The sequence below is a fragment of the Paramormyrops kingsleyae genome, chromosome 18, assembly GCF_048594095.1.
Source record: "Paramormyrops kingsleyae isolate MSU_618 chromosome 18, PKINGS_0.4, whole genome shotgun sequence".
Lineage (NCBI taxonomy): Eukaryota > Metazoa > Chordata > Actinopteri > Osteoglossiformes > Mormyridae > Paramormyrops > Paramormyrops kingsleyae.
Window position 1 is genome coordinate 6,022,777 of NC_132814.1, and position 27,938 is coordinate 6,050,714.

A 27,938-nucleotide genomic window follows, 5' to 3' on the forward strand; every position below is an offset into this window, starting at 1 on the left:
GAAGTTGCAAATCACCGGTTTATTGTCTGACCGATTGCAATCCGGGAGCGGCCGTCTGACATACATTCAGCATGTACAGGAGGAGGGTCTGCCATATGTATCAGTTGTATCCCTTTTAAAGCCCTTTGGGCATCTCCCCCCCTTTCTCGGTACCTTCCGTGTACGTGACAACCACATGTGTGGTTCCAGCCGGCTCGTACTGTTCTTGGCCTTCTGGAAGGCTAAAAGATAAGTAGGGGCCGCTGATATTCTCTGTCGCCCCCCCTATCTGTTCTGATTAGGTAGCCTTGCCTTGCCGGCGCGCCAGTCAGTTCTCGTTTTGATTAGTTACAGCCTTATAGAATCATTCCCTTTATTGTATTAATTATTCCCTCAATTCCCCCTTTTGATCTCCACAAGGAGATCACCCTGATTATGTGGATTAGTAATATTTTCCCTTATTTATGAAATTTTGCATTCCCCCTTTTGATCTCCACTAGGAGATCACCCTATTGGCGGGGGAGTTGTAGTTCAAAGCTGTCCAAATTACCTTTGCCCCTCTCCGGCCCGACAGGCAGGAGAGGCATCATCTGCGCTTGGATGCCATCCTACTTCTCTATCACGGTAGTGATGAGACGAACTGATAGTGCGCGCAGGCAGGGAATACAACAACACCCGCAAGTAACTAAAATTGCAGCAAAAGTAGCAATGGATAATAAAAGCGAGCCCATTAAGCCTTTCCACTGTCCGAACGCTGAGGTCAGCCAAGCATCCCAGATGTTATTGATCCCGGAGTGTGTATGCATTGTTTTGGAGAGGGTCCGGAGACCCTCGAGTGCCCTGGTCACTGAGCCGTCTGGTGCTGTGTTGTTGGGAATGTAAGTACAGCATACTTCCCCAAACATAGCGCACACTCCCCCCTTTAGGACTCCAAAGAGTTCCACACACAATCCTGTCCATCCAGCCTAGGAAGGAGGGCAAAAACCCTGAGCTTCAGGGAAATTCCACTCCCAGCCCGCCACAGGCGCGGCCCCCCTTCAGGGTCCATGGCTGGCATGGCTCACAAACCACTAATCATTAACATTTTAAGCATTTTAAGCATCACACATAACACACTTGTTTCCCCCAACATTCCCCTTTTTATCTTGATCTCCATCCTGGTCCTAGTGTTGTCTGGCGGTGGATGAGGTGCTTTTGTTCTTTCTGGTCGTTGGAGCAGGGGTGGACTACCCTGCTCTGGTTGCTCAGGTCAGAGGATTATTCTGCCCCTTCTGTTGAGACCTGAGTTGCGTCTAGTTCAGCCGAACTGACGTTCTGGATTCCTTCCCTCAGGGCCTCCTGGATCTCTGCTGTGGTTCTCCCTGGGTCCTCTGCAGCCGCGCACTGGCTCCAGTGAAACCACGTGTCGCGTTTGCCTTTCAGACGAACCGCATGTGACGTCCTCTCCGTAACCTGGAAGGGGCCCGTCCACCTGGGCTCTGACCACTTCCGTTTGATGACTTTCAGGAGGACCCACTCCGCCGTGTGTGGTTTGGCTGGCTGGTTCTCTGGTCTCGCCTCCTGGATCTGTTTAGAGAAATCTGCAACGAGACCTTGCAAACAATCATAATATGCCCAAGGATTTTGCTCCCCCTTCTCGTCGGGGGTCCAGGTTAACCCTTTCTGGGGTCCTGGGAACTGCCTGCCTGTCTGGAGCTCAAAGGGGGTGAACCCGGTCCCCCTGTTTATGGAACACCTCACTGACATCATTGCCAGTGATAAAGCGTCAACCCAATTCATTTTGGTCTGCGCGCAGATTTTTGCCAATTTTTGTTTTATTGTTTGGTTCATTCGCTCCACTTTTCCCTGGGACTGCGGATGATACACAGTTCCGAACGCATGTCTCAATCCCAACGCTTTCTCTAGGGTCAGTCGGTAATTCGAGTGAACTTCCTCCTCTACCGTGATCATCTGTTTGGACACCACGTATCCTGATACCCTAACCCTAACCCTAACCCTCTTTGCTTCCTCATCTGCGGCCTGATTTCATTTCGCTACCATTGTTCCTGACCCTTCATGTCCCTTGCACTTGACCACTGCCCCTTTTTTGGGAAGCATCAAGGCCTTTGCAAATTCCCTCATTTCTGCTTCGTGTTTTATTGGCTTGTTTCCCGCGGTCAAGAATCCTGCCCTCAGCCATTGGCTGAGTTCCACATGCACTGCGCCTACAGCATATGCTGAGTCTAAGTCTATGGTAACTTCTTTCCCTTCTGCTAATTTCAGGGCCTCGATAACCGCTATCACCTCGGCTCTCTGGGCTGACTGGGCTCCCCCCAGTCTGTCTGCCTTCAAGGTTACATAATCCTGGCCTTGTCTGGCCACCACTGCATACCCTGCCTGCAAACCTCCTGTGTCTGTTCTTCTCTTGCCATCTTGCTTTCCCTTCTTCCTGCTTGAAAATAACTTTGCATATTTGAGTTAGACACCCCATGTACAACTTCAACTCATAAACCTTGTTTTTTTCTTTTCTTTTCATAGCACTCCCCCCTTGCGCAATGGTCAAGACCATGCGCATGCATTATTAAGGTGTCAACCACACGACAAAGGCACAACCAAAAATCCATCACGGTCGTAAAACAGACCATCAGAGTCCTTAGCATCCCCTTTGTTTCCACACAGAGGCCTCATAAGGCCCCTCCCGTGGCTGAACTCACACCCCAAGCATGCAGCCTGTTCTTATCAGTATTGCAGCTTAGCTTTGTGCACCTCAAGCCCCCCTTTCGCTAAGACCTTCAGCAACGGCGGCTTCAGTGCCTGTGCATATAACACAGAGCAGATCACCCACATACTGTAGCAATGTGATTCAATCCATCCAAATCTGCCCTAAGCATGTGTTCACATCCTTGCAGTATCCTCACGTGGATGAACTGCTGACCCCTATAGATGATCGCAAACAAAAACTGTGACTGTTGTGTTAGGGACACACTGAAAAATGCCATCTACAAATCCACAACTGTGAGCCACTCTGCACTGGGTGGCACATCTGTTAGCAGGGTGTGAGGACTGGGATCTCCCACTGATTGATCCTCCACTAACTATTTCACACAAATCATAAACTAACCTCCACATTTTGTCTCCTGCCAACATTCCTCTACACTTTATTTCCCTTCACACTGCACTCCTATCATGCTCCACAGCCACAAACCTCTTAAGTCTCCTACATACTCTGCACTCCACTGACTCTCACCAACTCACCTTCGGTAGCAGCCTGCATTCCATCACACTGAAATCTCTCCATCGCAACAAACAAGTATGTTTGTTCAATTCAGCCTATTGCTATATTGTTCCTGTATAAATGGGCCCCACTGTTCTAGAATTTCCCAAACTTTATCAGTAACATCTTCAATCCCGTATGAACTATGCTGTCCCCTATTGAACAACAAATTTTGTCGCAGAAGGCTGTACTGTCCACTGAGCACCTCTACGCCCCCCTCTGTACATTTTATGTCTATCTGCAGCTGACACAAAGCATCTCTGCCTGACAAATTCACTGGGATATGCTCTAATATTAGTATGGGCATATTTACATGTTTGTAACCTATCTGAACTTCCACTAAACAAGATTTTGGAACATACAGGTGTGTCCTGGCTGATCACAGCTCCAGCACACCAGCTGAACCACCCTGTTCCCCAGTCTCTCCAGAGTCTGGGATCATCAAATTTGTGGGTAAATGGGTGCCCTTTGAGGAAACCCCCATCCATTGTATCTACTCACTCTGTTCCAATTAGGGACCTGAGGCCAATTAGTGTCCTGGGGGGCCCCAGCGACAGGGGACTGTCGGCTGTCCACAGGCTGCCCCCGGGGCTTGGGTCCGGAGAGACCACTGGTGCCTGGACTTTTTTCTTTTTAGCGGTCAGCTCCTCCAGCTGCATCTGATTCCATTTCTTTGTCAGTTCCCTCTCACGCTCTTTAGCAAAGTCCTCCTCCTCTCTCTGAATGCCGGATTCTGCAGGTCCTGCTCCGTCTCAGTGCGCCACCGCTTTTCTTGAGCTTGCAGATAGGCAGCTGGGCTCTCCCCCTCCTTGATGGGCTCCACCTTCATTTCAACCACACTCAGCCGTGGAGGAAACATTAGTCGCAGCTGATGCCAGCAGTTAGCACGGTAACCATCAAAGTGACATGCCTCATTCACAGGAGTCCCTGTCGCCGCTGCCAGGCCACTGCTTCGCAGCAGTCTCTCCATTCCGTCTACCCCAAAAACGCAAGCCAGAACCACCTTTATGTCCCCTATCGCCAGGAGCCGACCCATAGTTTCCTCCTCAAATGCTTTTATCCATTTTCTGGCCCCTTCTGCCAGAACTGGGAGTCTGAGAATCAGGCCCTCCAGATCCTGTCCTGCCCACGGCACATACTGTGTCTGTGCTCCGTTCACCCTCAGCGGAAGCATTGGAGTGTCCCTGGTGGGGGGCTTCACAGCCCTCCTGCTTCTCACTATTCTATGATCTGCATTATCCTCCTCTACTCCTTCCTCACTCTCTGTTTCTGTCTCCTTCTCCTGAAACTGACTCCATCCTTTAGATGGAGGGTTAGGGGTGTCCAGCAGATGCACCAGCCCTTCTGCATTACTACCACTTGCTCCGTACCCCACCTTTATCTCACTCCCTTGTTTCTCAGGCCCACATGCCTGGCCTTCTGTTCTTCTCTCACTCCCTCGCAGTCCTTCCTGCACTGCCTGCCGCAGCAATGCACTCACTTCCCTGTATCCATCTAAACAACTTGCCGTTCCGTTCTGCTCCCTACTTCCTTCATCCTTCTGTGTCACCTCACCACTGAATTCTACCTTCCCCTCTATTACTGGAAACTGACCCTTGTATGAAGGAGGGGGGGCTTCCACTAACGGACACTGACTTTGATATGACAGTGGCCATATTTCTTCCTGCCTCATCTCTTCTTTCTCACCCCCCTTCTTCTCATTTAGTGCCTTTCTCATGGCTTTCTGCTCCCTTCTCCAGGCCTCTCCGTTTACTTTAAATAACCTCAGTACCTCCAGTTCCTCACTCCTTTTCTTTTTACGCCTTTCTGTGTTCTTATTAGCCTTATGATACTTTATCAGTCTCCATCTCCTCACACACTGCCACATCCCATGTGCCCCCTTTAGGCCACTTAGTTACCAGGGCCTTTGTTCTATTCCCCCACTTTTTAGACATCTTTTCTATCCTCGCTTTAAGCAGGGGGTGCTCTCTCCCCAACTGCTGTACTGGTGTTTCTGCTGCCTTTACCGGGGCCTGCATTTTAATGCTTTTCTGCACTCTACTGTCACTTGAACTGTTTTCCTGTCTAAAAATGAACAGAGTTCCTCACAGTCAACCCTTGCTCTATTCTTTTTTTTTTTTTTTCGAATTCTCTCCCTGACTGTAGCTACTTCACCTTGATGTGTGGCTCTAAATTATTTGTTGTTATTTTTTATTATTATTTATTTTCTACTTATTTCCTCTCCTAACTAAAATCCCTAACACTGCACCCAATTATCTACGGGCACACATATACTAAAACCTCTTGTCTATAAACTGTTATTTTTCTCACAAAGATGTGCTTTAATACCCTTTATCTCTAAACTTAGTCTCTATAATCCATAAAATCTATTAATCACAATATTTTATTCAAATACATTATTTTAAGATTTATCAAAGTTCTAAATTTACCAACCCGCACTTCCACTACTGTCAATGACGTTTTATGGAAATGCACAAATGCTCTATCCTGACCCCTGCTAACTTGATCTCTTCTACTTTGTACTTATTTCTGCTTTATACATCTTTACTTGCAACTTATCTGTTGAACATATATACGTGGGCTTCCCCCGATTTAGCCCAAAACTGCGTACGTAATTATTTTCCCCACTTCTGCATCAACTTAGCGCTCGCTCTCTGGCGTGCTGCTTCGTCCCTCTGCCTAGCATGCTCTCTCTCCGTTTTCCACAATAGCTCTCCCAATGAGCGCCTGTCTCCTATCTGTTGTCCAGCACCCCGGACCACTGCACACATACGCTTCCAGGCGTCAGCTACCTCCTTATCCTTATCTCCTTCACCACTTGCCCCTTCTATAGCTTCCTTCACCACCTGGATCTGCTTTACTAGTGGCTTCCACACTGCATTTTCCGGGGACGCCCATCCCCCGTCATCTAGCTCTCGATCAAACTCGCGGTCCATTTTTAATCTGTACTGACTGTTTAGATCCCTTGTCTAGCAGCCCTTCTGCCTCCGGATGTGGGTTCAGCCACCCACACTCAGTACACCTCCTTATCCTAGTCGAATGTCCTACTAACAAACACCACCAATACATAAATCAACAACTTCTAAAATAATAAGACTATATTCAAAGCAGCTTACTGTTGTGTCCCCCCTGAACAGGGCACGTCCCACAAGCTCAATCCCAGTCAAACAGGCCCGCTCCCAGCCGAAACCCCCCCGATCTCCAGCAATGTCAACTTGGAAGGGGGTGTTCTGTACGCACAACTGAGACAACCCAGGTGGGAGTCAGCTTATCGACCGCACTACCGGTGTTCTGACTCGACCAAGGCCGGCAAAATAACCTTCAGGCGTCACCCACCCTCCCGAGAGTCCAAGCTAGGGGTGTTCTTAGAACTCACCCCAGGCGAGGTCCTGCTCGGCAGTTGTAATGAACGCCCAAGGTACCCGTCGGCCCTGCCCGTACTGAGTCAGCGGGTGCGGCCGGGCTGGCCCGCTTTTGGGCGTCCAATTGCTGAGAACTCCCCTTCGGTTCTGACAAACTGTAAGACCGCAAGCAGTGACAGCAGAGCCACGGGCAAGTTCAACCAACACAGAGCAAGCGGCGAGCACCCTGAACAGGAAGAACCCACAACCCTGCTCACACACAAACCAGTACAACTGCACCCAAGCTGGTGCTTTGATTCACCCTCTCTCTCTTTTTTTTTTTTTTTTTTTTTTTCATTTTTAGTTTGGGGTCCTGAATTCCCTGGGTCTCCCACCCAGCTTTTCTACCGCTCGTAAAATTCTATTTCCCTGCGTGGGTCCCGTACCCTCTGCTCCCTAAAATTCTATTTCCCTGCGGGGTCCTGTACCCTCTGCTCCTTAAAATTCTATTTCCCTGCGGGGTCCCGTACCCTCCGCTCCTTAAAATTCTATTTCCCTGCGGGGTCCCGTACCCTCCGCTCCTTAAAATTCTATTTCCCTGCGGGGTCCCGTACCCTCCGCTCCTTAAGGTTCTATCTCTCTGCGCACGATACCTAGACACAATGCATACACAACACATAGACAACACAATATACTGTATAAACACAGTGCGTGCAACCTCTCCTCCGTCTTTACCGACGGGCCACTGGACACTTCAAACTGCTCAATTTGACATATCCAATGTGCAGATTTTGATGTAACAGGCTCTGCTCACCTCTTCTAGTCGGCGCCTCGCAGTTCTCTGTGTCCAAGTAGGCCGCGTCTACCCTTAGCCGAATCTTGCGAATCTCCTGGGGATCCCGGACGAGCCCCCAAATTGTTGGAGCACGGCGTCTCCACCGGGTCCGTGGATGAGAAGAGATTCACAGCTGACACGGGGAGAAGTTGCAAATCACCGGTTTATTGTCTGACAGATTGCAATCCGGGAGCGGCCGTCTGACATACATTCAGCATGTACAGGAGGAGGGTCTGCCATATGTATCAGTTGTATCCCTTTTAAAGCCCTTTGGGCATCTCCCCCCCTTTCTCGGTACCTTCCGTGTACGTGACAACCACATGTGTGGTTCCAGCCGGCTCGTACTGTTCTTGGCCTTCTGGAAGGCTAAAAGATAAGTAGGGGCCGCTGATATTCTCTGTCGCCCCCCCTATCTGTTCTGATTAGGTAGCCTTGCCTTGCCGGCGCGCCAGTCAGTTCTCATTTTGATTAGTTACAGCCTTATAGAATCATTCCCTTTATTGTATTAATTATTCCCTCAGTACCTATTGCCAGGTGTAGCCTGTGTCCGAAGCACTGAAGGCGCGTCCAGCCATTCACCTCCATAGCCTTTATCATGTTCGACGCATTATCAGTTGTCACGCAAACTTGTTGGTCCTCCTTCAAGTTCCAGTCTGCTAACGCACCTCTCATCTCCTCCGCTATATTATCCCCGGTATGCTCCGCGGGGAAAAATGATGTCTGCAGACAGCGGGTCTTGAGTTCGAAGTTTGTTGTGATAAAATGGACTGTTAAACTTATGTATGGTTCAGTTGTCCGGCTCGTCCACAGGTCCGTGGTTGTGGCGAAATGATCGATTTCACGGAGCTCGGATTCAACACTCATTTTACACTCATTATAAAGTTTCGGAATGGCCACTTGATTAAAATGTGTTCGGGATGGTATTTTATAACGCTTGTCCAGCGTCCGAACCATTTTTTTTAAAGCCTTCTTTTGAGACTGTGTACACAGGTACCATGTCTTTTGCAATGTGGTATGTTATAGCGTCTGTAATTTCTTTGTGTCTGGTGGACGTCGACTCGTACGGCGTAACGCTACTGAACGCGTCAGCAATCAAACTTTGCTTTGGCTTATTTTGGGATGACTGAGAAGTCCCCGGTGTTTCTCTCATTGTAATGCACTCTTCATGCAGCACGCGATGGTGTTGTTTCAGGTGGTGAAACATGTTTGTTGTGTTAGTCGCAATTTTTGTTAAGCACGACCTGCACAACACGTCACTCTGGTTTACATCGTCTTTTCTGAATCCAAAATACCTCCAAATAATGGAAGATGATTTATGTTTTGGCACCAAGTCAGATTCTGCACTACCACCGGCCGCATTATAGCGTGGTAAAGTTGGTTTTATATTCGATATTCGTTTGATATTCGGATTTCCCTCCCCTATATCTTTGAAACGATACCACCAAAAATCACAAAAGTCACACTCTCTGTTTCAGGAGAAAATGCAGATTGTACTACAACATTGCATAGTGAGTGATATGTTCATTAATTATTGTAGTGACGAAGCATTTTCTGCGAAACTAATAAGCCAGCATTGGAAGCGCAGCTTTTTGCTAGGGACCGTCTACAAAGTGCATTCTGGAGAAACAAGCATTGCTACTGGAGCTTTTCTGCTAAGATTTTTTTAATACAAACATCTGTGAAATTGCAATAATTTCACATTGATACTAAACCAATTTCTCCCACTTAAAAGGTTGTAGTAGTTGCCAGAGGTGCCCCCTGACTTACTACAAGTGGAATTGTACAGAAATATCCAACCACGAGTTTATAGTAATTCAATAAGTTTTTTGGAAAATTACTGTAAACCACACAAATGGATTTCTCCCATTTCAAAGGTTGTAGTAGTTGCCAGAGGTGATGACTGACTTACTACAGGTGGAATTTTACAGAAATATCAAACCACGATCGCACAGTAATCCAATAAGTTTTTTGAAAAATTACTGTAAACCACACAAATGGATTTCTCCCATTTCAATGGTTGTACAGTAGCAGTTGCCAGAGGTGCCCCCTGACTTACTACAAGTGGAATTTTACAGAAATATCAAACCACGATCGCACAGTAATCCAATAAGTTTTTTGAAAAATTACTGTAAACCACACAAATGGATTTCTCCCATTTCAAAGTTTGTAGTAGTTGCCAGAGGTGCCCCCTGACTTACTACAAGTGGAATTTTACAGAAATATCCAACCATGAATCTACTGTAATTCAATAAGTTTTTTTGAAAATTACTGTAAACCACACGAATGGATTTCTCCCATTTCAAAGGTTGTAGTAGTTGCCAGAGGTGCCCCCTGACTTACTACAGGTGGAATTTTATAGAAATATCCAACCATGAGTTTATAGTAATTAAATATGTTTTTTGGAAAATTACTGTAAACCACACAAATGGATTTCTCCCATTTCAAAGCTTGTAGTAGTTGCCAGAGGTGCCCCCTGACCTACTACAAGTGGAATTTTACAGAAATATCCAACCATGAGTCTACTGTAATTCAATAAGTTTTTTGGAAAATTACTGTAAACCACACGAATTGATTTCTCCCATTTCAAAGGTTGTAGTAGTTGCCAGATTAAAGTCAGAATTCTGAGAAAAAAGTCAGAATTCTGAGATTAAAGTCAGAATTCTGAGATTAAAGTCAGAATTCAAATAATATTTTCATGGTGGCCCTAATCCTCTTCCGTATCTCCCGCACTCATTTTCTTTCTTTTTAATTTCTCCGCTGTCTCTGTAGTGTGTGCGCGCTGTCTTTAGCGGTGCATTCAAGGGCACTCGTAAAACTGATGTTCGTTGTGTGACTGCCAGAGTTGTATGCAGGGCGGGGCGAGCGCGGAGAGGGGAAATCTATATCGTCTATATCGTTGCTTTTTTCGATAGTAATATCTTGAAAGTTCATATCTAGATATAGATACGATAACGATATATCGTTCAGCCCTAGTCGTGATGAACAAGGGCTGATTTAGAAGGCAGGATGGCAGGGTCTAGCCCACACCAGCGCACCTGCCCCAATCCTTGTTGCCAATTTTCTAAAAACAACTAGGCCCAATTCCCGGTTTAATTTTATTTATATCGCTCTCGCTTGGTAGCTTCTTGTGAGTTATTGCGTGTTTTCTCCGTGCTGAGCTGTCTTGCTTTGTGATTATAGTCTTGTCTGTGTATCGACCCGTTGCCTGATTTCCTAACTCTGCTCTTGGTCTGCGGTTGGACTTGGTTTGCAGCTTTTGATTGTGGTTTCGGCTTTGTTTAACAAATGACAATGGAACGTTTTACAACTGGACCCAGTTCAGCTTCATTACAGTAATATTATATTATTTTTTTTACCAGTCTTCCACAAACATTTTTCAGTTCAGTAGTGTTATAATCACCTTTCAATAGAAATATTTAGCTAAAGTAAAATGCTGTAACACAGGTTAATACAGATTCTTTACAAATAAAGAAAATCATAATTAACTCTGTTTTTCCATAGGTAGATGTTCTTGGTGTTATTTGTATAGCTTGTCTGATTTTAAGGCCTATACAGTGTTTTGTATATCTAATGTTCCCATAACTATCTTCCACTTGTTACTCATGGTCGCTCACCGAAACTAAACCTAGCAGAACTTGTATATAATTGATAGCTGCATACCCATAATGTATTACCTGCCCACTTGTACAGTGATCTGGACAAAAGCATTTGCTAAATAAATAAATGTAAATATCTAATTATGAAGTTTTTTTAACTTTAGGTTAACTTTTCCTCTTAAAAAAACACTACTTCCCTTTAGCAAGCTGCTATCGGTAAATCACTCACTTCAGTATCATCAATCAGGTTGCTAAGTGTAGCACGGAAACGTTGGTTACGACACGTTTCTGGTGGATTGCATAACCCCCATCCCATAACAGCACCATTTGAAGTCATGACCCTAACACTTTCAGAAACAGACATAATCGGACATTTTTCTCTTAAAATACAATATTTTGATCATGTACAGTACAAGTCAAAAGTTTGGACACACTCCAATTTTTATTTATTTGTACTATTCTCTACATTTTAGAATAATCATAAAGACATCAGAACTATAAAATGAAAGATATGGAATTATGCACCGACCAAAAAGTACTAAACCAAAAAAATAATAATAATTTGTTGGGGGGTTGGCAGATCTGTGGGTTTGAACTCAGAAGGTTGCTGGTTCAAATCCCTGGGTCGGCAAAGTGATCCCACCATTGCGCCTTGAGCAAGGCCCTTAACCCCAATTGCCACAGGGACTGACTGACCCTACTGTCTCCTCAGCGCCAGTTTCATGAGTAACACTGTTACCTCACAATTCCACGTTTTATATTCCAGCCCCCATGTTAGTGGAGACGGCATGTTCTCCCCGAGTTCTATGGATTTTCTTCCCTCCAGAATGTTCCCCTGCTCTGTTCTGGTTCCCCAGGACTCAGGAAAGGCTCCAAAATCACTGAAACGCTATAATGGATAGCCAGTTAGATGAAGGACGGATGTATTGTTCTTCTGTTATGCGTAGCGTCTGTAATTACGCCTTTTATCAATACTTAATGAGTAAATATTGCAAAGACTTTCAAGTAGGAATATAACACTTCATCCCTCCCTTCCCTGAGAGAAGAGAGAATCATGTCCCTATTTACAAATTTAATACGTTTATCATAATAAATGCTCAAATGTTTAGTTACGATGATGCAGACATTTTAAGTGCAAACCACTACTTTTCTATTTACCAACATCACAATATTGTACAAATGCAGACGTTGAATCCGCAACATACATGTGTTTATATTTATTTTAACAGTCAAAATGCAAAGGTAAAATGTGAATCGACTCCTCTATTTACGTGAATTTGTTGTTGTTTTATCTTAGAACTTAAAAGTGTTTGAATTGCAAAAGAGCATGGCATCTGTTGCACATGTGCCGATAATGCAGATCGGCAGCCCGAGATCAGCGCTGATTAACATTTACGTTCACTTCTGTCTTGCAGACACTTTTGTCAAAAGTAATGCAAAAGTGAGACAGCTCTGTGAATGTAGAGTCTGCGTGTTCTCTTTGTGTAATTGTGAGGTCCCCCTCGCCCAGTATGAAAACTAAGGTGAACTGTGTTGCCAAACTGCCCTTTGCATGGTGTGTGTGTCCTGTGATGGGTTGACACCCCATCCTGGGTCTTGCACCTGTTGCTTCAGGGATTGACTCCAGACCCCCACGACTCTCTATAGGACAAGGGGGTATAGAAAATTGAGTTGGCAATAGCAACATACATGAATTGTAATAAATGTTTTTAGAATGAGGAAGTGATTTTAATTAAGTCCAAGAAAGCAGCCATATATCAATAGTTCTCCTCTTCCAAAATATTTTTAACCGTCTGAATGCAAGTGCAGTTGACATACTTCCGATACGGCTGTGCGATGGTGTGAATTCCAGTCTCATGGGTACTATAGCTAATCGTCTTAATTGTCTTTGACTAAAGCTGATCACAACTGGATAACAAACTCATCAGCTAGAAAATAATTAGCTGAATCAAATTAACATCTCAATGCAACACCACTGGGAATATCAATATCTTTCAACTCCTTTTTCTTTTGCAGTTTTACGCTAAAGTTTTTGTGCACTTGGCTTTGGATAGCTACCCCTGCTCCTTCACTCCTTTGATTTAATCTTTATGTTCCTCTCAGTGCATTGCATAACATTGTAATTTATCCTTCAGTGTGATAGTTTTAGGCTAAGCCCAGCACAGAAAGATAAGCACTGATCAAATGTGCATCCTGGCCATTTCTCTGTAAAACTGAACTCGAAGAGCTTAAATTAAAATTCAGTATATTTTGATAGTCTTACCATGCAATAGTGATATAAAGAAGAACTCAAACACTAAGATTTTATTCGGAATGATGCACCTATTTTGGAACATTCCTTGCTATGTTGACTCTCCCCTTTCATCAGAGATCACCTTATTAGAGCAGTTCCTGCACAGCATTTATATGCCATTCTAGAAAATAAGCATAATGTTTAACATGTTAGATAATAGAAACAGAAAAGAGCTATGTGTATAGTACTAGTCATAGGTCTGGACTGACCTACCCATAGAAAGGTTTATTTGTACTATTGTCTACATTTTAAATAATTCTAAAAGTATAGTCCTGTGTTAGCTTTCTGTTCCTGTCTCTCATGTTAAACGGGTCGGTGCCGACCCGTGTCTTAAATCAGCCATAAAATACCCTCAAAACAATTATTTATCATCCAACTGGTTTCTTACCTCTTGGTTACTTTGTTAAGCTTCCTTATCCATGAAAAGTTTGGTTTTAATATTTTTGGTGTGACTTTCTGGACCTTTCTTTTAACAGCATACCTCTCATTTTCAATAAAAATATAATGGTAAAATAAACCTCAAGAGAAATATATAAATGACCTGAATTGGTCTTATCTTGCCTTACATTTTTTTTTATTTTTTTTTTAAATAGAGGTTCCTGACAAAGTCGAAAAGCCTTGATACAGTACAAAATTTATGTGGTGCTTTTATGCATTATAAACTTACAAGTGGGTCGGTGCCGACCCTAACACGATAGCAAGGTTAAAAAATAAAGTAATAATCTGTGGGTTGGGACTGGTCTGTGGGGCAGAGTGATCCCACCACTCGGCCCTTGAGCAAGGCTCTTAACCACTGTTGCCCCAGGGACTGGCTGACCCTACTGTCTCCTCTATCCCAGTTCTATGAGGTGGCCTCCTGGGATGCTTTTCCAGCTGTCCTGAAGGAGGGCCCAGATATGCTGAGCTCTCATTGGCTGCTTTTCCTTCCTCTCTGGTCAGACTCATGCAACACCGTGTTTTGGTCAGGTGGCCGGGTCATGTGATGCGACACACTGTCACTCTCCTTTGCAGGCAGCTTGGCGTGCCCAAACTTTTGACTTTTGACTAGTACTCATGTTGTAATGCTGCCCTTAAGCATGAGTCCTTTAGCGAATGACCAGCAACATAACAACATAAACTGTATGGTAAACCATTTACAATAAGAAACATTTGATAGACGTGAGATTTCTTTAATAATTCCTGGAAATAGACAAACTTAGACTGCCATACAGTAGCAAAATACCCCTTTTATTTTAGCCAAAATAAACTCAGCAAATGCAAACATTATTAGTAAGCAAATCAATACTTTCTAAATAGCTAAAAGATGATAACTGTGTTTGGGTCCTAAAATCCCAAGACAGACAGGGGGGAGGTTTCAGTAATGATGGTGGTTGTGGTTGTGGTAATGAGGATGAATACTGATAGTGGTTACATATATCAATGGTATATGGTCTTCATAGGACTTCGGTCTTGAGCCAATTTATGGGAAAATATTCTAAAATTGTGGAAATTGATGTGTATGAAAAATGATCATTCTAACAAATTCACAAATATGTGATAACATATATGTAGGTAAGCATATATATCTTGGACATAAATAATCCACAAATCTTCCTCCTATATAAACAGATTATGGGAACTATGATTTTGACCATGATGAAAATGATTAATTTTATCTAAAATGTGTTAAACCACAGTGTGATGTCTTGATGTAATAGGATGTTGGGCGTGTTTCTGTGTGTGTAATATAAGCTGATGTCCTGTTCTCAGTCTAGGACGGCGGGTTATGGTGAATGACAGAGTAAGCATAACCTCCGCACTGTTTCTGTTAGTGAGAAGGTGGAAATGCCTGCTTTGGTGCTTGTGTGTGTGATCCTGCTGCTGGATGTCACCACAGGTAAGACAAAGGTCCAACAGAGTAATCTGTCCGTGGCATCTGGTGTGATTCTAGGATTTGACCCGCAGAAATACAAGATGCCACCCCACCCCCCCAACATTAAATTTTCTGAGTGAGGTCCTTAATGATAAAGTTTGCTGAGCTGGGGTAGTACGAAATATCTACAAAAACAAGGGACAGATGCAGAACTACATACTGAATAGCCACAATCGCGTATATGGTTTCTATTTAGGCAGGTTAATATTGTTACATGCTTACAAGCATTATGTCCAAATCAGCACAAAATATCTGTTGTAAAATTAAGGAAGGAGGTTTACTGTTACTGTTCTTTTTGGTATTGGATATCTATGTTTAGCATATTTTATTACATCTGTATGCTTTAGATATAACTAGCATAAAAGGTAATATATTCCCTATTTATACTGCACAGTCAGTGAATCTGCCAGAACAAGAATATCCCTGTATGTTGTACGAGTATGACTGCATGTGACAAATAAAAAACTTTAAACTTTTGAACTTTGAGAATCATTGATAGTTTTACTTGTATTAGAAACAATGCATTCCTGTTACAGTGTTAATTTGAAAAAATCGATAATGTGATATAATGCAACACTAGCTAATGTTGGACAGCAGGGAGGCGTGGTGGCTCTGTAGGTGGGGCTGTAGCCTTACAGGATAAGCAGTTGGAAGATGGATAATGTCAGAAACTGTATGGTTTTTCACTTTGTGTTTTATGATTGTTGTGTAATTCGTCCGTTCCCACAGTGTCCAGCCTGCCTAGACTAAGGAGCTCAATCATTGGAGGGCAACGCGCTGCCAAAGGAAGGTGGCCCTGGATGGCTCAAGTCTACGTGGCCAAAACTGCAGACTTTGGCACTGATTGTGGCGGTTCTCTAATTAACGAAAAATGGGTTCTCAGTGCTGCCAGTTGCTTCAAACCGTAAGTGTAAACGCACAAGAGTGCAGGATGTGTTCCTGCGTTTTGCTGTCTGGCTGGTAGATGTATCCAGACAGTGCAGTGCAGATGACAGTGCTGTGGGTGAATGGTCTGCAGACAATGGTGCAGTGTGTGAATGCTCTGAAAATGATGGTGCAGTGTGTGAATGCTCTGCAGAAGATGGTGCTGTGGTTGAATGCTCTGCAGACGATGGTGCAGTGTGTGAATGCTCTGCAGACGATGGTGCAGTGTGTGAATGCTCTGCAGAAGATGGTGCAGTGTGTGAATGCTCTGCAGATGACAGGTGCAGTGTGTGAATGCTCTGCAGATGACAGTGCAGTGTGTGAATGCTCTGCAGACGGTGGTGCAGTGTGTGAATGCTCTGTAGATGTCAGTGCTGTGGGTGAATGCTCTGCAGACGATGGTGCTGTGGTTGAATGCTGTTGACCCGGGGATTTGATCCACAAACCTTCTGAGTCCCAATCCACAGAGCTGCCCCCCATAACAAATGAATTTATTTTGTTTAATACATTTTTTTAATTGAATAATTCCATATATGTTATTTTGTGTTATTTTATGGTTCGATACGTTTACAGTTAATCTATAATGTAGATAATAGTACAAATAAACCTTTTTATGGCTGTGTGTATCCAAATTTTTCTCTGGCACTGTAACCCAGTAACACACTGTGCTATATATTGACATGACATTTGTTGAATGGGTATTTGCTTTGTCTAGGAGTTTCTATGCCTGGGCAATATCACTGCACAGCTGTGTATGTTTTAATAAGATTTCTTGCCACAATGGCAATAATCAATAATAATAATCAATTTAAATTGTATGTTTTTTTCCAGAAATTTTATTAAAGAAGATTCACTGGTGAGACTGGGAGCATACTGGCTGTCTATGGAGTCTGATCACGAACTCCAGTTCGGGCTGAGAAAGGTCATCATCCACCCCAACTACGCTGAGAGCTCAAAAGGGGACAACATTGCCTTGATAAGGCTGGATGGCGCGGTTGCCGCTTTCACTTTTGTGGAACCGGTCACCTTACCCAGTCCAACAGATGTCTTTGACAAAAGCTCTGACTGCTGGATAGCAGGCTGGGGTATGACAGGAGAGAATGGTATGTTTCTATTGTCTGTCTATTTTTCATCACTAAAGGATTCCATATTCTGTTTGGCCTATAAATCTTCTAAGACCTATAATTATTCTATTCTTCTAAGACTCAGTCATTCTAGGACTTTCTGTCACTAGCCATGTTCCTCACAGTCTTTAAACCAAATTTAAGACATAGGACTCTGGTGTATCATGAATATATCATTGAAGTTACCGGCTCATTCTGTTGATGGAGGTGTTTGATGCATCACTTATTATACATTCTTATTATTTTATTCATCCTTGTATTTTTCTGAAATACCAAGACTAATAGAGAAATGCTTCTCTCACTTTAATCCTTTAACCGTGATTGCCCACAGATTGTCTGAGTAGTATCCATCCTTCTTTGTTCTGTGTTGCAGTCCTTCTAAAAGAGCCGGGAGTTCTTCAGGAAGCCAAGGTACCGATTGTTCCTGATGAAAAATGCAAGCGTTGTTTTAACAATCTTTTACCCAACATGGTCTGTGCTGGTGGTAAAGGAAAACTTGCCTGGGAGGTAAGCTCAGCTGTATGTTAACCAGTGTCTCCCTTCATTATTTCTGTGAAATGACTTTACCCGAATCTAGAACATAATCAGAGGGATAGTTCAGGTCCAGAAAGTAAAAATCCAGACCAAGATTTTGTTTCAACCAACCAGTTGAGTACACTGTGACTGTGACTCTTTATACTCAACTGGTTGGTTGAAACAAAATCTTGGTCTGGATTTTTACTTACTGGACCTGAACTAAATACATCTGGAGATAATCTAATAAGTGAATAGGGACAAGTTGACATACCTTTAAATGACCTGTGTGTGTTATTTCCTTAGGGAGATATAGGAGGACCACTAGTATGTCAATCTGGGAAACAATGGATCCAAGTCGGAATTGCAAGTTTTGGCATCCTCACTCCAGATAACAAGATATGTACCACGTCATTCTACACGCGTGTCTCCAGCTATATGGATTTCATCAATAACAATACCAGGCTTACTGCTGGGTAGCAGTGCAACATGAACCCTGAGCTAGATTCTCCTATTGATGCATAACGTTTCTTCCTCTCCTACCGTCCAAATTCACATTCCTCCCTTATTGCTTATCCCATCACCCCATCTTTCCCTTTTTTACCCCCTTCCCTACTTTATCACCCATTACTTTGCGCTGTACTCTGAAGTATTGCTGTCAGCTCATAATCAGTGCTTGGCTTATGAGTTATATCTGGGCAATAATAAAAATGGAGCATTTAAATTGAGGTGGTCTGTGATGGTCGATATTTAAGTGCACAGGCGTGAGAAGACGGAGCTCATGGTGCTGAATGATGGTTTTACCAGTAACCTTTGCTGAAGTTCTGTTGTACCATCAGTAGCTATCAACAGCTAACAGTGGGAGTCTTTTGGATAAACAGTTATAAAGGTGCCTCTGAGCCATGGTTTTTCTTACACCAAACAAACAAGAGGGGGCACTGTTCCATCACAGGGCACTCACACACTATTCATTCACTCATGCACATCAATGGCCAATTTGGCAATTAACCTCAGAATGTTTTTGGACTGTGGGCGAAAACCAGAGTACCCAAAGGAAACCCCACGATGACTCAGGGAGAATATGCAAACTCCACAAACATGTAATGCAGGCGGAGACTCAAACCCAGATCCCAGAGGTGTGAGGCAACAGTGCTAACCACTGTACCAGAATGCCACCCCATCCTTACTGTTATTGTTATTATGTACTGTATTATGATTGTTCTGACTAACCTAAGACTTCAACTTAAAGACTAACTAGCAAATGTCTCTTGTTCATAACCTGGGGACTGTCTCTAAACTATCATTTCTTTTTCCATTTTTTTCCTTTTTCGTTTTTATGCTGCCCCTTTCATTACAAGATGTGGGGAGCGTCTTGGGGATCAGACTTCATCTGTTCCACCTGAACCTTTTACATGCCCTTATATCAGACAGCTCCATTTTTTCTCACCCAGACTTATGCTGTTTTACTTCTTTGCATTTGCACTCTTGATGATGGCAAAATGGCTCTTTTCCCATTGCACCCTAGCTTTCTGATAAACCCATCTCCCATTCACACTCTCTCTGTCTTCTAGTCATCCTTTCGACGTGTGGTTCTGTCTCTCATCCTATCTGCGTGAGTTGTTTTTTTTTTTTTTTTTTTTTTTTACTATAAAGTTCCGTTTTTATTTTCTAAGCATTTTATGTTGAAACATCATTACAACATACTGGTCACAAACACGAATTCAACTGCTCAACAGTTTGGGGTCTCCTTTGTTGTATTTGTTTTGTTTCTTGACACACCAAATGCTTTCAGTGAGTGAAAGGTCAGGACCCGGACTCTTCTACCACAGAGCCATGCTGGTGTAATACACATAGGATGTGGTTTGGCATTGTCTTGCTAAAATACACAAGGCCTTCACTGAAAAAGATGTTGTCTGGATGGTAGTATATGTTGCTCCAAAATCTGAATGTATCCCTCAGCAACAATGTTGCCTTCCCAGATATGCAAGCTGCTAATGCTCTAATGCATCCTCATACAATCACGGATGCTGGCTTTTGAACTGTGAGCTGATAACAAGCTGGATGGTCCCTCTCCTCTTTAGCCCACAGGACGTGGCGTCCATGATTTCCAAAAAGAATTTGAAATTTTGATTTGTCAGATCACAGGACAATTTTCCATTTCGCCTCAATCCATCTTAAATGTGCTCAGGCCCATAAAATTCCCCACTCCCTTGGAACCTTCGACTCTTGGCCCTGGGGGCGGCCTGAACACCAAGTCCACCAACTCCCACCCAGTGTAGACCGATTGCTCTCCTGAACCGCAGTTAGGTATGGCCAAAGGACTAAGGGCTGGTGGTGGTCCCTGTCGTGCTAGTGGTGGGTAACCAGGATGGCGATCTGTGTAGCAAGTGTGCGATTAAACCGCTCCACCAGCCTCAAAGTTGCATCCCTGGTCGCTAAGCAGCTCCTCTGGCACATTGAAATGGCAGAAAAACTCCTTGACAAACTTTTCAGCTGTGGTCACTGCGCTTTGACCTGTGTACTAAGTCGCCTCGGGCCACTTAGTAAAATACTCCATGGCTACAAGCACGTAGTAATTCCTACGGGAAAACGAACCCAGCACGTCGACCCCCACAATTTCCCTCGGCATCAGACTGAGGAGGGCTTTGGGCGCCTTCCTCTCCAGCATTAAGGAGGTGCACCGTGGCCTCCTCATCGCTCTCGGCGTTGTGCTGGGCTGCCAGACTCACTGGCGACATTAATAAGATACATATACAGTAAGTACAGATGACGATTAACACTTGCAACTGCCAGAGAGGTACCAGCAGCAGCACGGACAGGGGAAGTCACCAGTACACACATCAAACACCACTGGGGGGTGATTACGAACACACCACAATAGGAGAACAAGATGTTCAGCATTTCACAAGAACATAATTACATATCATTAATTACATAAGTATTTACACTATATACAATCGAGTGCAATGCATGCTGGTCCGCAAGAGATTAAACCCCATGACATTACGAAAATAATTTCATATCCAGACCTATGCCGTTTTATTTCTTTGCATTTGCACTCTTGATGATCCCAAAATGACTCTTTTCCCATTGCACCCTAGCTTTCTGATAAACCCATCTCCCATTCAAAAACACTCTCTGTGTCTTCTAGTCATCCTTTCGACATGTGGTTCTGTCTATCATCCTGCGTGAGTTGTTTTTTTTATATATAATGTTCCTTTTTATTATCTATGCATCTAAACCATGAACGATTGCAACATAAAGGCCACATACACGATAGCCACATGCTGGCTATCGATTTATCATGCACATTCTGTTGATGACACTACTGACAATTTAAAAATTTTTATATCATCCATATCGTTCTATGTACCAAAAGGAAATAAATTCTTTTGTCCAAGTCCAAGAGAGGACATATGTTAGCACAGTGACTGTGAAATTATATGCCAAATTGCTGAACCACAAACACTCAATAGACACTCACTGCAGCTGGAAAAGTCTGTTTGAGATTATGTGAGCAAACACCTATTAAAATAACATGAAAAGTTTGAACAGTATGAGTAGGCTATGTGTGATTGCTCAGAAGAGCTATTCTTCCAACAGTGTATGGACATGAAACCAACTGTCAGACATTCTTTCGGGTTCCAAATTGTGTTGTTGTGCAAAGCTTTTAAATCCTGACTCATTCAGTTGTAATTATGAGATACACAAGTACAGATCTGCAATGAGTTGATGCCCCGTCCTGGGTTATTCCCTGCCTTGCACCCATAGCTTCCATGATAGGCTCCAGACCCCTGTGACCCTGTAAAGGATGAAAGGGTACAAAAAATAGATAGATGGATGGATGGATGGATGGATGGATGGACAGACAAGAATAGACCACTGCCTCTTATTTTGGATCAAAAGTTCTGATAACAACTAGCATCTTATTTGATAAATTTTCATTTAAATATTTCTAAACGAAATACCCAGGCCAGCTGGGTGGAACATTGATTAGCACTGTCTCACACCTCTGGGAAAATGGTCTGAGTCTCTGCACCTGTTGTAGCGGACGAGCGAGCGAGCCGGGAAGCAGGCGAGGCAAGCCGAAAATGCAGGCAAACGGGGTTTATTTGGGTGGACAGGACCAAGACACCTACAAACATCACAACAATACAATGACAGATCTGGGGAAGACTGACTCAGACGAGGACTAAATACAAAAGACTAGGCAAATGAAACAGGCAACAGGTGAGAATAATCAGGGAATCACACGAGGTAACGAGGTGGGCGTGGCACACATCGGGATCGAACGGAGCGGATCATGACAGAACCCCCCCCCCCAAAGGCGCGCACACCGGGCGCGCTCGAGGGGAGGCGACGGACGAGACGAAACCGGGGAAACAGGACCTGGAAAACAAGAACAAAACCATTAACGAGACCAGGGAAACAGGACCGAGACACAAAACAGAAACAGGGACTAGAAGAAGGACAAGACATGACAAAGAACAGGAAACGCGGACAGGCAGACAGAGAAGGGAGACACAGAGGGCACAGAAGGAACACCCACAGGTGACACGAAGGGGCCAGGGGTGAACAGAGGAGGAACACAGGGACGAGGAGCAAACACAGGCGACACTGAGGGACGAGGAGCAAAGACTGGAGGGACAAAGGGACCAGGATGGAACGGAGGAGACAAAGAGGAACGAGGAGCAGAGACAGGAGGAACAATGGGACCGGGAGGGAACGGAGGAGACACTAAGGGACGAGGAACAGAGACAGGAGGGACCCCACAGGGAGGATGTATCCAGGCCAGCAGACCCAGGGGAGTCATAGGAATCCTCAGCAGGCAACGGGTGTCAGCTGAAGGGGCCGCAGGTAACCGGAAGGTGGATGTTGGAGGGACTCCAGGTGACAGGGAGACAGGAGCAGGGGGAACCCATGAGGAGGGTAAGGAGACGACCTGAGGGACAGGTGGAGGCAGCAAGGAGGTAGCCGGAAGAGACGACCGTGCCGGCAAGGAGGGAGGGGTAGCTGCAGCAGTCGATGGCGTAGCTGAAGCAGGCGGAGGCGTCTTCCCCCTACGAGCCGGAGTGGAGGGACCTGCAGGCGGCAACCGAGCGGGAGCCTGAGGGACTGCAGGAGAGCCTCGTTCCCTGCGCCTGTGTCCTCTCCCCTTCCAGGACATTGAGAGATGGGAGACCTGCCGGGATCGCCCCTTCTGGGGTGGCAGCGGAATGGTCTTCCTCTGGGAGGAGGCTGTCTGGGCCATGAGGCAGGTCCCCGCGGGGTCCCATTCGAGCTCTTCCTCCCCATCCAATACGGGAGGAGGAGCGATGGGCACAGAGTCGGGGACCTCTTCAGGGATTGGGCCTCGAGTCCAGGGAGCTGATGCTGGGTCAGGAACAGAGGACACAGAGGCGGGAGCTGCCAGGGATGGATCAGGCGGCTCCGGGACTATCTGGGACGGAGCAGGGGTTAGCACCTTGGCCATAGGGCCTGCCCGTTTGGGGATCGCCAGGGCCCGTGGGGTAGCCGCTCCTTTAGGCCCGGTCCTCTTGATTGCCAGGCGCGTTCCAGTAAAAGGATGGGCTGCCCGCGCTGGTGATCTGGAGACGGCTATCAGTGGACAGGGTCCCGGCGCAAGCACGTGGCTGCTAAGTAGGGGCAAAGCAGATACCCCAGGCGAAAAAGGAAGCGCAGCTGGGATCGCAGGTGTTTTGGCAGGCGACACCTCTGGCGGAGTTACAGACGGAGGAGGCGGAGCCATAGCAGGAGCTTTGGGCGCAGTTGCAGCAGGCACTGCCGACCCTCGGCCAGCAGGGGGCGCTGATGAGACGGGCAAGGCAGGTTGGTCAGGCGAGACGAGCTGGACGGGTACAGGCGGGGCCGCAGGCAGAGCGGCGGCACCAGGCAGGGCCGTGGGTGGAGCAGAAGGCGGAGCCGGCGAGACAGGCAGGACAGGCGGAGCCGGCGAGACAGGCAGGATGGGCGCAGCAGGGGCTGCTGCGGGTGTAGCGGCAGCAGCAGACAAGCGGGTCGCGGGTGCCGCAGCCGGCGGAGGCGGAGCCGCAGCAGGAGCCTCAGGCGGGGCAGCAGGTAGAGGCGGTGCTGAGACCTCGAGCAAGGCGGTGGCAGACAGCACCCACTCTTGACCAGCGGGCCCCGCCTCACTGGACGGTTCGGCGAGTGCCGGAACAAGCAGGACGGGTAGGGTAGGTGGCGCCAGCGAGTCAGGCGAGACAGACTGGACAGCGGGTGCTGCAGCAGCATCAGGTGAGGGCGCTGTGAGCACAGCAGCGGTTGGTGAGAGCGCAGCAGCAGGCACCGCTGATTCATGGCCAGCTGGGGGAGCCACAGCAAGAGCCTCAGGTGCAGCCTGAGGTGGGGCCAGTTCAAAATCCCCAGGCATAGCTGCAGGCAGAGAGGGAACTGTAGGCGGCGCCGGGACCGTGGGTGTAACTGAAGGCGGCGCCGGTACCTCAGGTGCAGCAGCCGGCACCGCCGACTCTCGGCCAGCAAGGGGCGCTGGCGAGGCAGACAGGGCAGGCAAGGCAGGTGAGGTAGGCGTGGCGACGGCAGCAGGTAACGCCAATTCATGGCCTGCAGGGGGCACCGCAGCAGCCACCGACGCTTCACGGCAAGCAGGGGGCATTGCCGCAGCAACTGCCCCAGCAGGAACCTCACTGGGCGGTACGGCAGCTGCCAAAAGAAGCGGGACGGACAAGGCAGGTGGCGCCGGCGAAACAGGCGGGACAGGCAGATCAGGCGCCGGCAGGACAGGCGAGACAGGCAGATCAGGCGCCGGCAGGACAGGCGAGATAGGCAGATCAGGCGCCGGCAGGACAGGCGAGACAGGCAGATCAGGCGCCGGCAGGACAGGCAGATCAGGAGGGGGCGCCTCAGCAGGCGCCTTGGCCGTGCGGCCAGTAGGGGGCACCATGGGCAGAGCGGCTTCCTCCGCTGCAGGCGGAGGCGAAGCCAGGCCCTCGGGCGGTGCTGCAGCGGGCACCCTCAGTTCCCGGCCAGCAGGGGGCGCCCCGGTGGGCGCTGCCATCATGCGGCCAGCTGGGGGCGCCTCAGCTGGCGCCGCCGTCACGTGGCCAGCAGGGGGCGCCTCGGGGGCGCCTCGTAAAGAGCGGCGGCAGCTGCAACAGGCAGTGCAGCTGGAGCTGCGGGCAGGACGGGAACAGGCAGGTCAGGAGCAGGCGGATCCGGAGCAGGCTGGACTGACAAGCAGGGCTGGACGGGCAGAGCGGCGGCCTCAGGCAGGGCCGCGGGCAGGACAGGTACGGCGGCCTCAGGTAGGGCCGCGAGCGTGTGGCCAGCAGGGGGCGCCTCAGCGGCTGCCGCCCTCACTTGACCAGCAGGGGGCGCCTTGGCAGGCACCTTGGGCGTGTGGCCAACAGGGGGCGCCTCGGCGGGTGCCGCCCTCACTTGACCAGCAGGGGGCGCCTTGGCAGGCACCTTGGGCGTGTTGCCAACAGGGGGCGCCTCGGCGGGCGCCGCCTTCACGTGGCCAGCAGGGGGTGCCGCAGTAGGCTCCTCGGGCAGAGCGGCAATGGCAGCTGCAGCAACCGCAGGCCGGACGAGCGGGTCAGGCTGGACAGGCGGGTCAGGCTGGACCGGCAGTGCCGCTGGCAAAGCGGCGGAAGCTGCAGCAGGTGGTGCCGCGGGCAGAGCGGCGGCAGCAGCAGCAGGTGGTGCTGCGGGCAGAGCGGCTGCAGCAGCAGCAGGCGGTGCCGCGGCCAGAGCTGCAGGCGGTGCCACGGGCAGAGCGGCGTCAGCGGCAGCAGGCGATGCCGCCGGCAGATCCATAACAGGCGCCAGGGTTGGCGTCGGGAGTGCAGGCGCTGCCCCTTTAAGGGCCTTGGGGATCCGAGGAATGGCGTCCCAAACGGCCCTGGCCCCCCTATTAAACAGGCGTGCTGCCCGAAAGTCATAAGCCGCCAAGGGTGGCGGCATCTCATCGGCGGGGCTGGCGAGGGGTACTGGCAAACTGGAAGCAGTGATGACGCCCGGGGTGACGGCAGCGGAGAGAGAGCAAGCCCTCAGAAAGATCGCCGGTTCTTCTGCCTGCTTTCTCCCCTTGCGCCTCCTCCGGCTTGGCTTGGTGGGTTGAGTTGAGGCTGTCGCGGAGAGGGTGAACGCCTGGAGCCGCCTCTCCGTTATCCTCTCGTACACCAGCCGGAGATTTTCGCATACGTCTGTGAAGACGTGCGCTTCCGTGATCGGGGTGATCTCCTCCAGGAGGGTCCCGCTCCGGCTGGCTAAGTCCCGTGCCACAGGATCCTCCTGGATCTCTGGTTGGGACAGCCAGTAAATGACCTCATTTAGCAGATCGAGGCGTTGGTCCGCGATCTGCTGAGGTGTGCTGTTGAGATCTGTCATTCTGTCGTAGCGGGCGAGCGAGTGAGCCGGGAAGCAGGCGAGGCAAGCCGAAAATGCAGGTAAACGGGGTTTATTTGGGTGGACAGGACCAAGACACCTACAAACATCACAACAATACAATGACAGATCTGGGGAAGACTGACTCAGACGAGGACTAAATACAAAAGACTAGGCAAATGAAACAGGCAACAGGTGAGAATAATCAGGGAATCACACGAGGTAACGAGGTGGGCGTGGCACACATCGGGATTGAACAGAGCGGATCATGACAGCACCGACTGTATGTGTATGGAGTTTGCATGTTCTCCCCTGCCATTGTGGGTTTTGCATGTTCTCCCCTGCCATTGTGGGGTTTGCATGTTCTCTCCGTGCCATTGTGGGGTTTGCATGTTCTCTCCGTGCCATTGTGGGGTTTGCATGTTCTCTCCGTGCCATTTTGGGGTTTGCATGTTCTCCCCTGCCATTGTGGAGTTTGCATGTTCTCCCGTGCCATTGTGGGGTTTGCATGTTCTCCCCATGTCATTGTGGGGTTTGCATGTTCTCCCCGTGTCATTGTGGGGTTTGCATGTTCTCCCCGTGTCATTGTGGGGTTTGCATGTTCTCCCCGTGTCATTGTGGGGTTTGCATGTTCACCCCGTGTCATTGTGGGGTTTGTATGTTCTCCCCGTGTCATTGTGGGGTTTGCATGTTCTCCCCGTGTCATTGTGGAGTTTTCTCTGTTTTCCCAGAGTCCAAAGACATGCTAAGGTGAATTTGAGATATCAAATTATGCACAGGCCTGGATGTGTTGCTGCCCTCATTCCTTATTCCCTGTCTTAGTTTCGCCACCCTGCATAGGCTATGGAAGATGGATGGATACATTAAAAAAGTATTTTCAGGTGTTTGTGATCTTATGGTCCCTTGAAATTATTGTGAGAAAGGTTGCCATTCACATCTATAGTTTCCTGTTATACCAATGAATAGAGTCAAACCTTTGCCCCGTCACATTCCTCTGCACCATGTCATCTTCATGTTATATCATGAAGATAATATACTTCAATAAAGTATCAATCAATTAATTAATTAATCAATCATATCTTGGTATTTGGCTGCAGGAGAAAACTGGAGAACCCACACATTGCAAATTATTTGACAGGTAATGGGTTACATATACCATTGCGATTTGCTATTTTCTTTGCAGAGCTCTCATTGTAAAGAAGGTTTGGCACCCCTGACCTATAGGGTAGCAACAAGCTGCCTATGCAAAGGTACAAAGTGCCAGCATAAAACACAGTTATAACCTCACCTCACCATTGGTTCACTGTGCCTTGATGATAGACGACTGCCATGGACTAACTAAAACTAACAACTGTTAAATCCTTCCATGTTACCTGTTAGCTAGCCAGGTAAAACACTTAAAATACAATTTACCAAACACAGAAGTAGAGTCTCTTTTCTCGACTGACATAGACGCCCCCAAACCGACGTAACTACACACAGCCCAATTTCCAAAAAAAGTTGGGACACCCATGTAACATGAAAATAAAACCAGAATGCAACAATTTGCAAATCATATAAAGCTGTATATAGAAATTTTAACAGACATCATATGTACCCATGTAACATGAAAATAAAAACAGAATGCAACAATTTGCAAATCATATAAAGCTGTATATAGAAATTTTAACAGACATCATATCAAATGTTGACACCGACAAATGTTATTGTTTTATGACAAATATATGCTCAGTTTGAATTTGATGCCAGCAACAGTGGGCTAAGCCTGTGTGTCGCCGGTTCAAACCCAGCCTCAGCACGT

The 27,938-nt window shown here is 47.0% G+C and overlaps 1 protein-coding gene and 1 long non-coding RNA gene across 2 annotated transcripts; one reads left to right on the top strand and one right to left on the bottom strand.

The window, feature by feature from the left end:
* LOC140579414 (uncharacterized) lies at positions 1 to 8,505 on the bottom strand. Its single transcript, XR_011983463.1, has 2 exons — positions 3,734 to 8,505; positions 1 to 1,545 (listed from the first exon to the last, which is right to left on the bottom strand). It is a non-coding gene; the product is annotated as an uncharacterized lncRNA (long non-coding RNA).
* Positions 8,506 to 14,962: 6,457 nt separating this feature from the next.
* LOC111855621 (serine protease 28-like) lies at positions 14,963 to 18,498 on the top strand. Its single transcript, XM_023834817.2, has 5 exons — positions 14,963 to 15,173; positions 15,939 to 16,113; positions 16,965 to 17,236; positions 17,631 to 17,764; positions 18,077 to 18,498. Exons 1-5 carry the CDS (start codon positions 15,122 to 15,124, stop codon positions 18,248 to 18,250), a joined length of 807 nt encoding a protein of 268 aa, XP_023690585.1. The 5' UTR covers positions 14,963 to 15,121; the 3' UTR covers positions 18,251 to 18,498.
* Positions 18,499 to 27,938: the final 9,440 nt, after the last annotated feature.

Excerpts from the sequence above, each read along its gene's own strand:
- LOC111855621 (XM_023834817.2), top strand. The coding sequence starts at position 15,122 with ATGCCTGCTTTGGTGCTTGTGTGTGTGATCCTGCTGCTGGATGTCACC. Across the intron at positions 15,174-15,938 it reads GCTGCTGGATGTCACCACAG|TGTCCAGCCTGCCTAGACTA; the intron begins GTAAGACAAAGG and ends CCGTTCCCACAG. Across the intron at positions 17,237-17,630 it reads GGGTATGACAGGAGAGAATG|TCCTTCTAAAAGAGCCGGGA; the intron begins GTATGTTTCTAT and ends TCTGTGTTGCAG.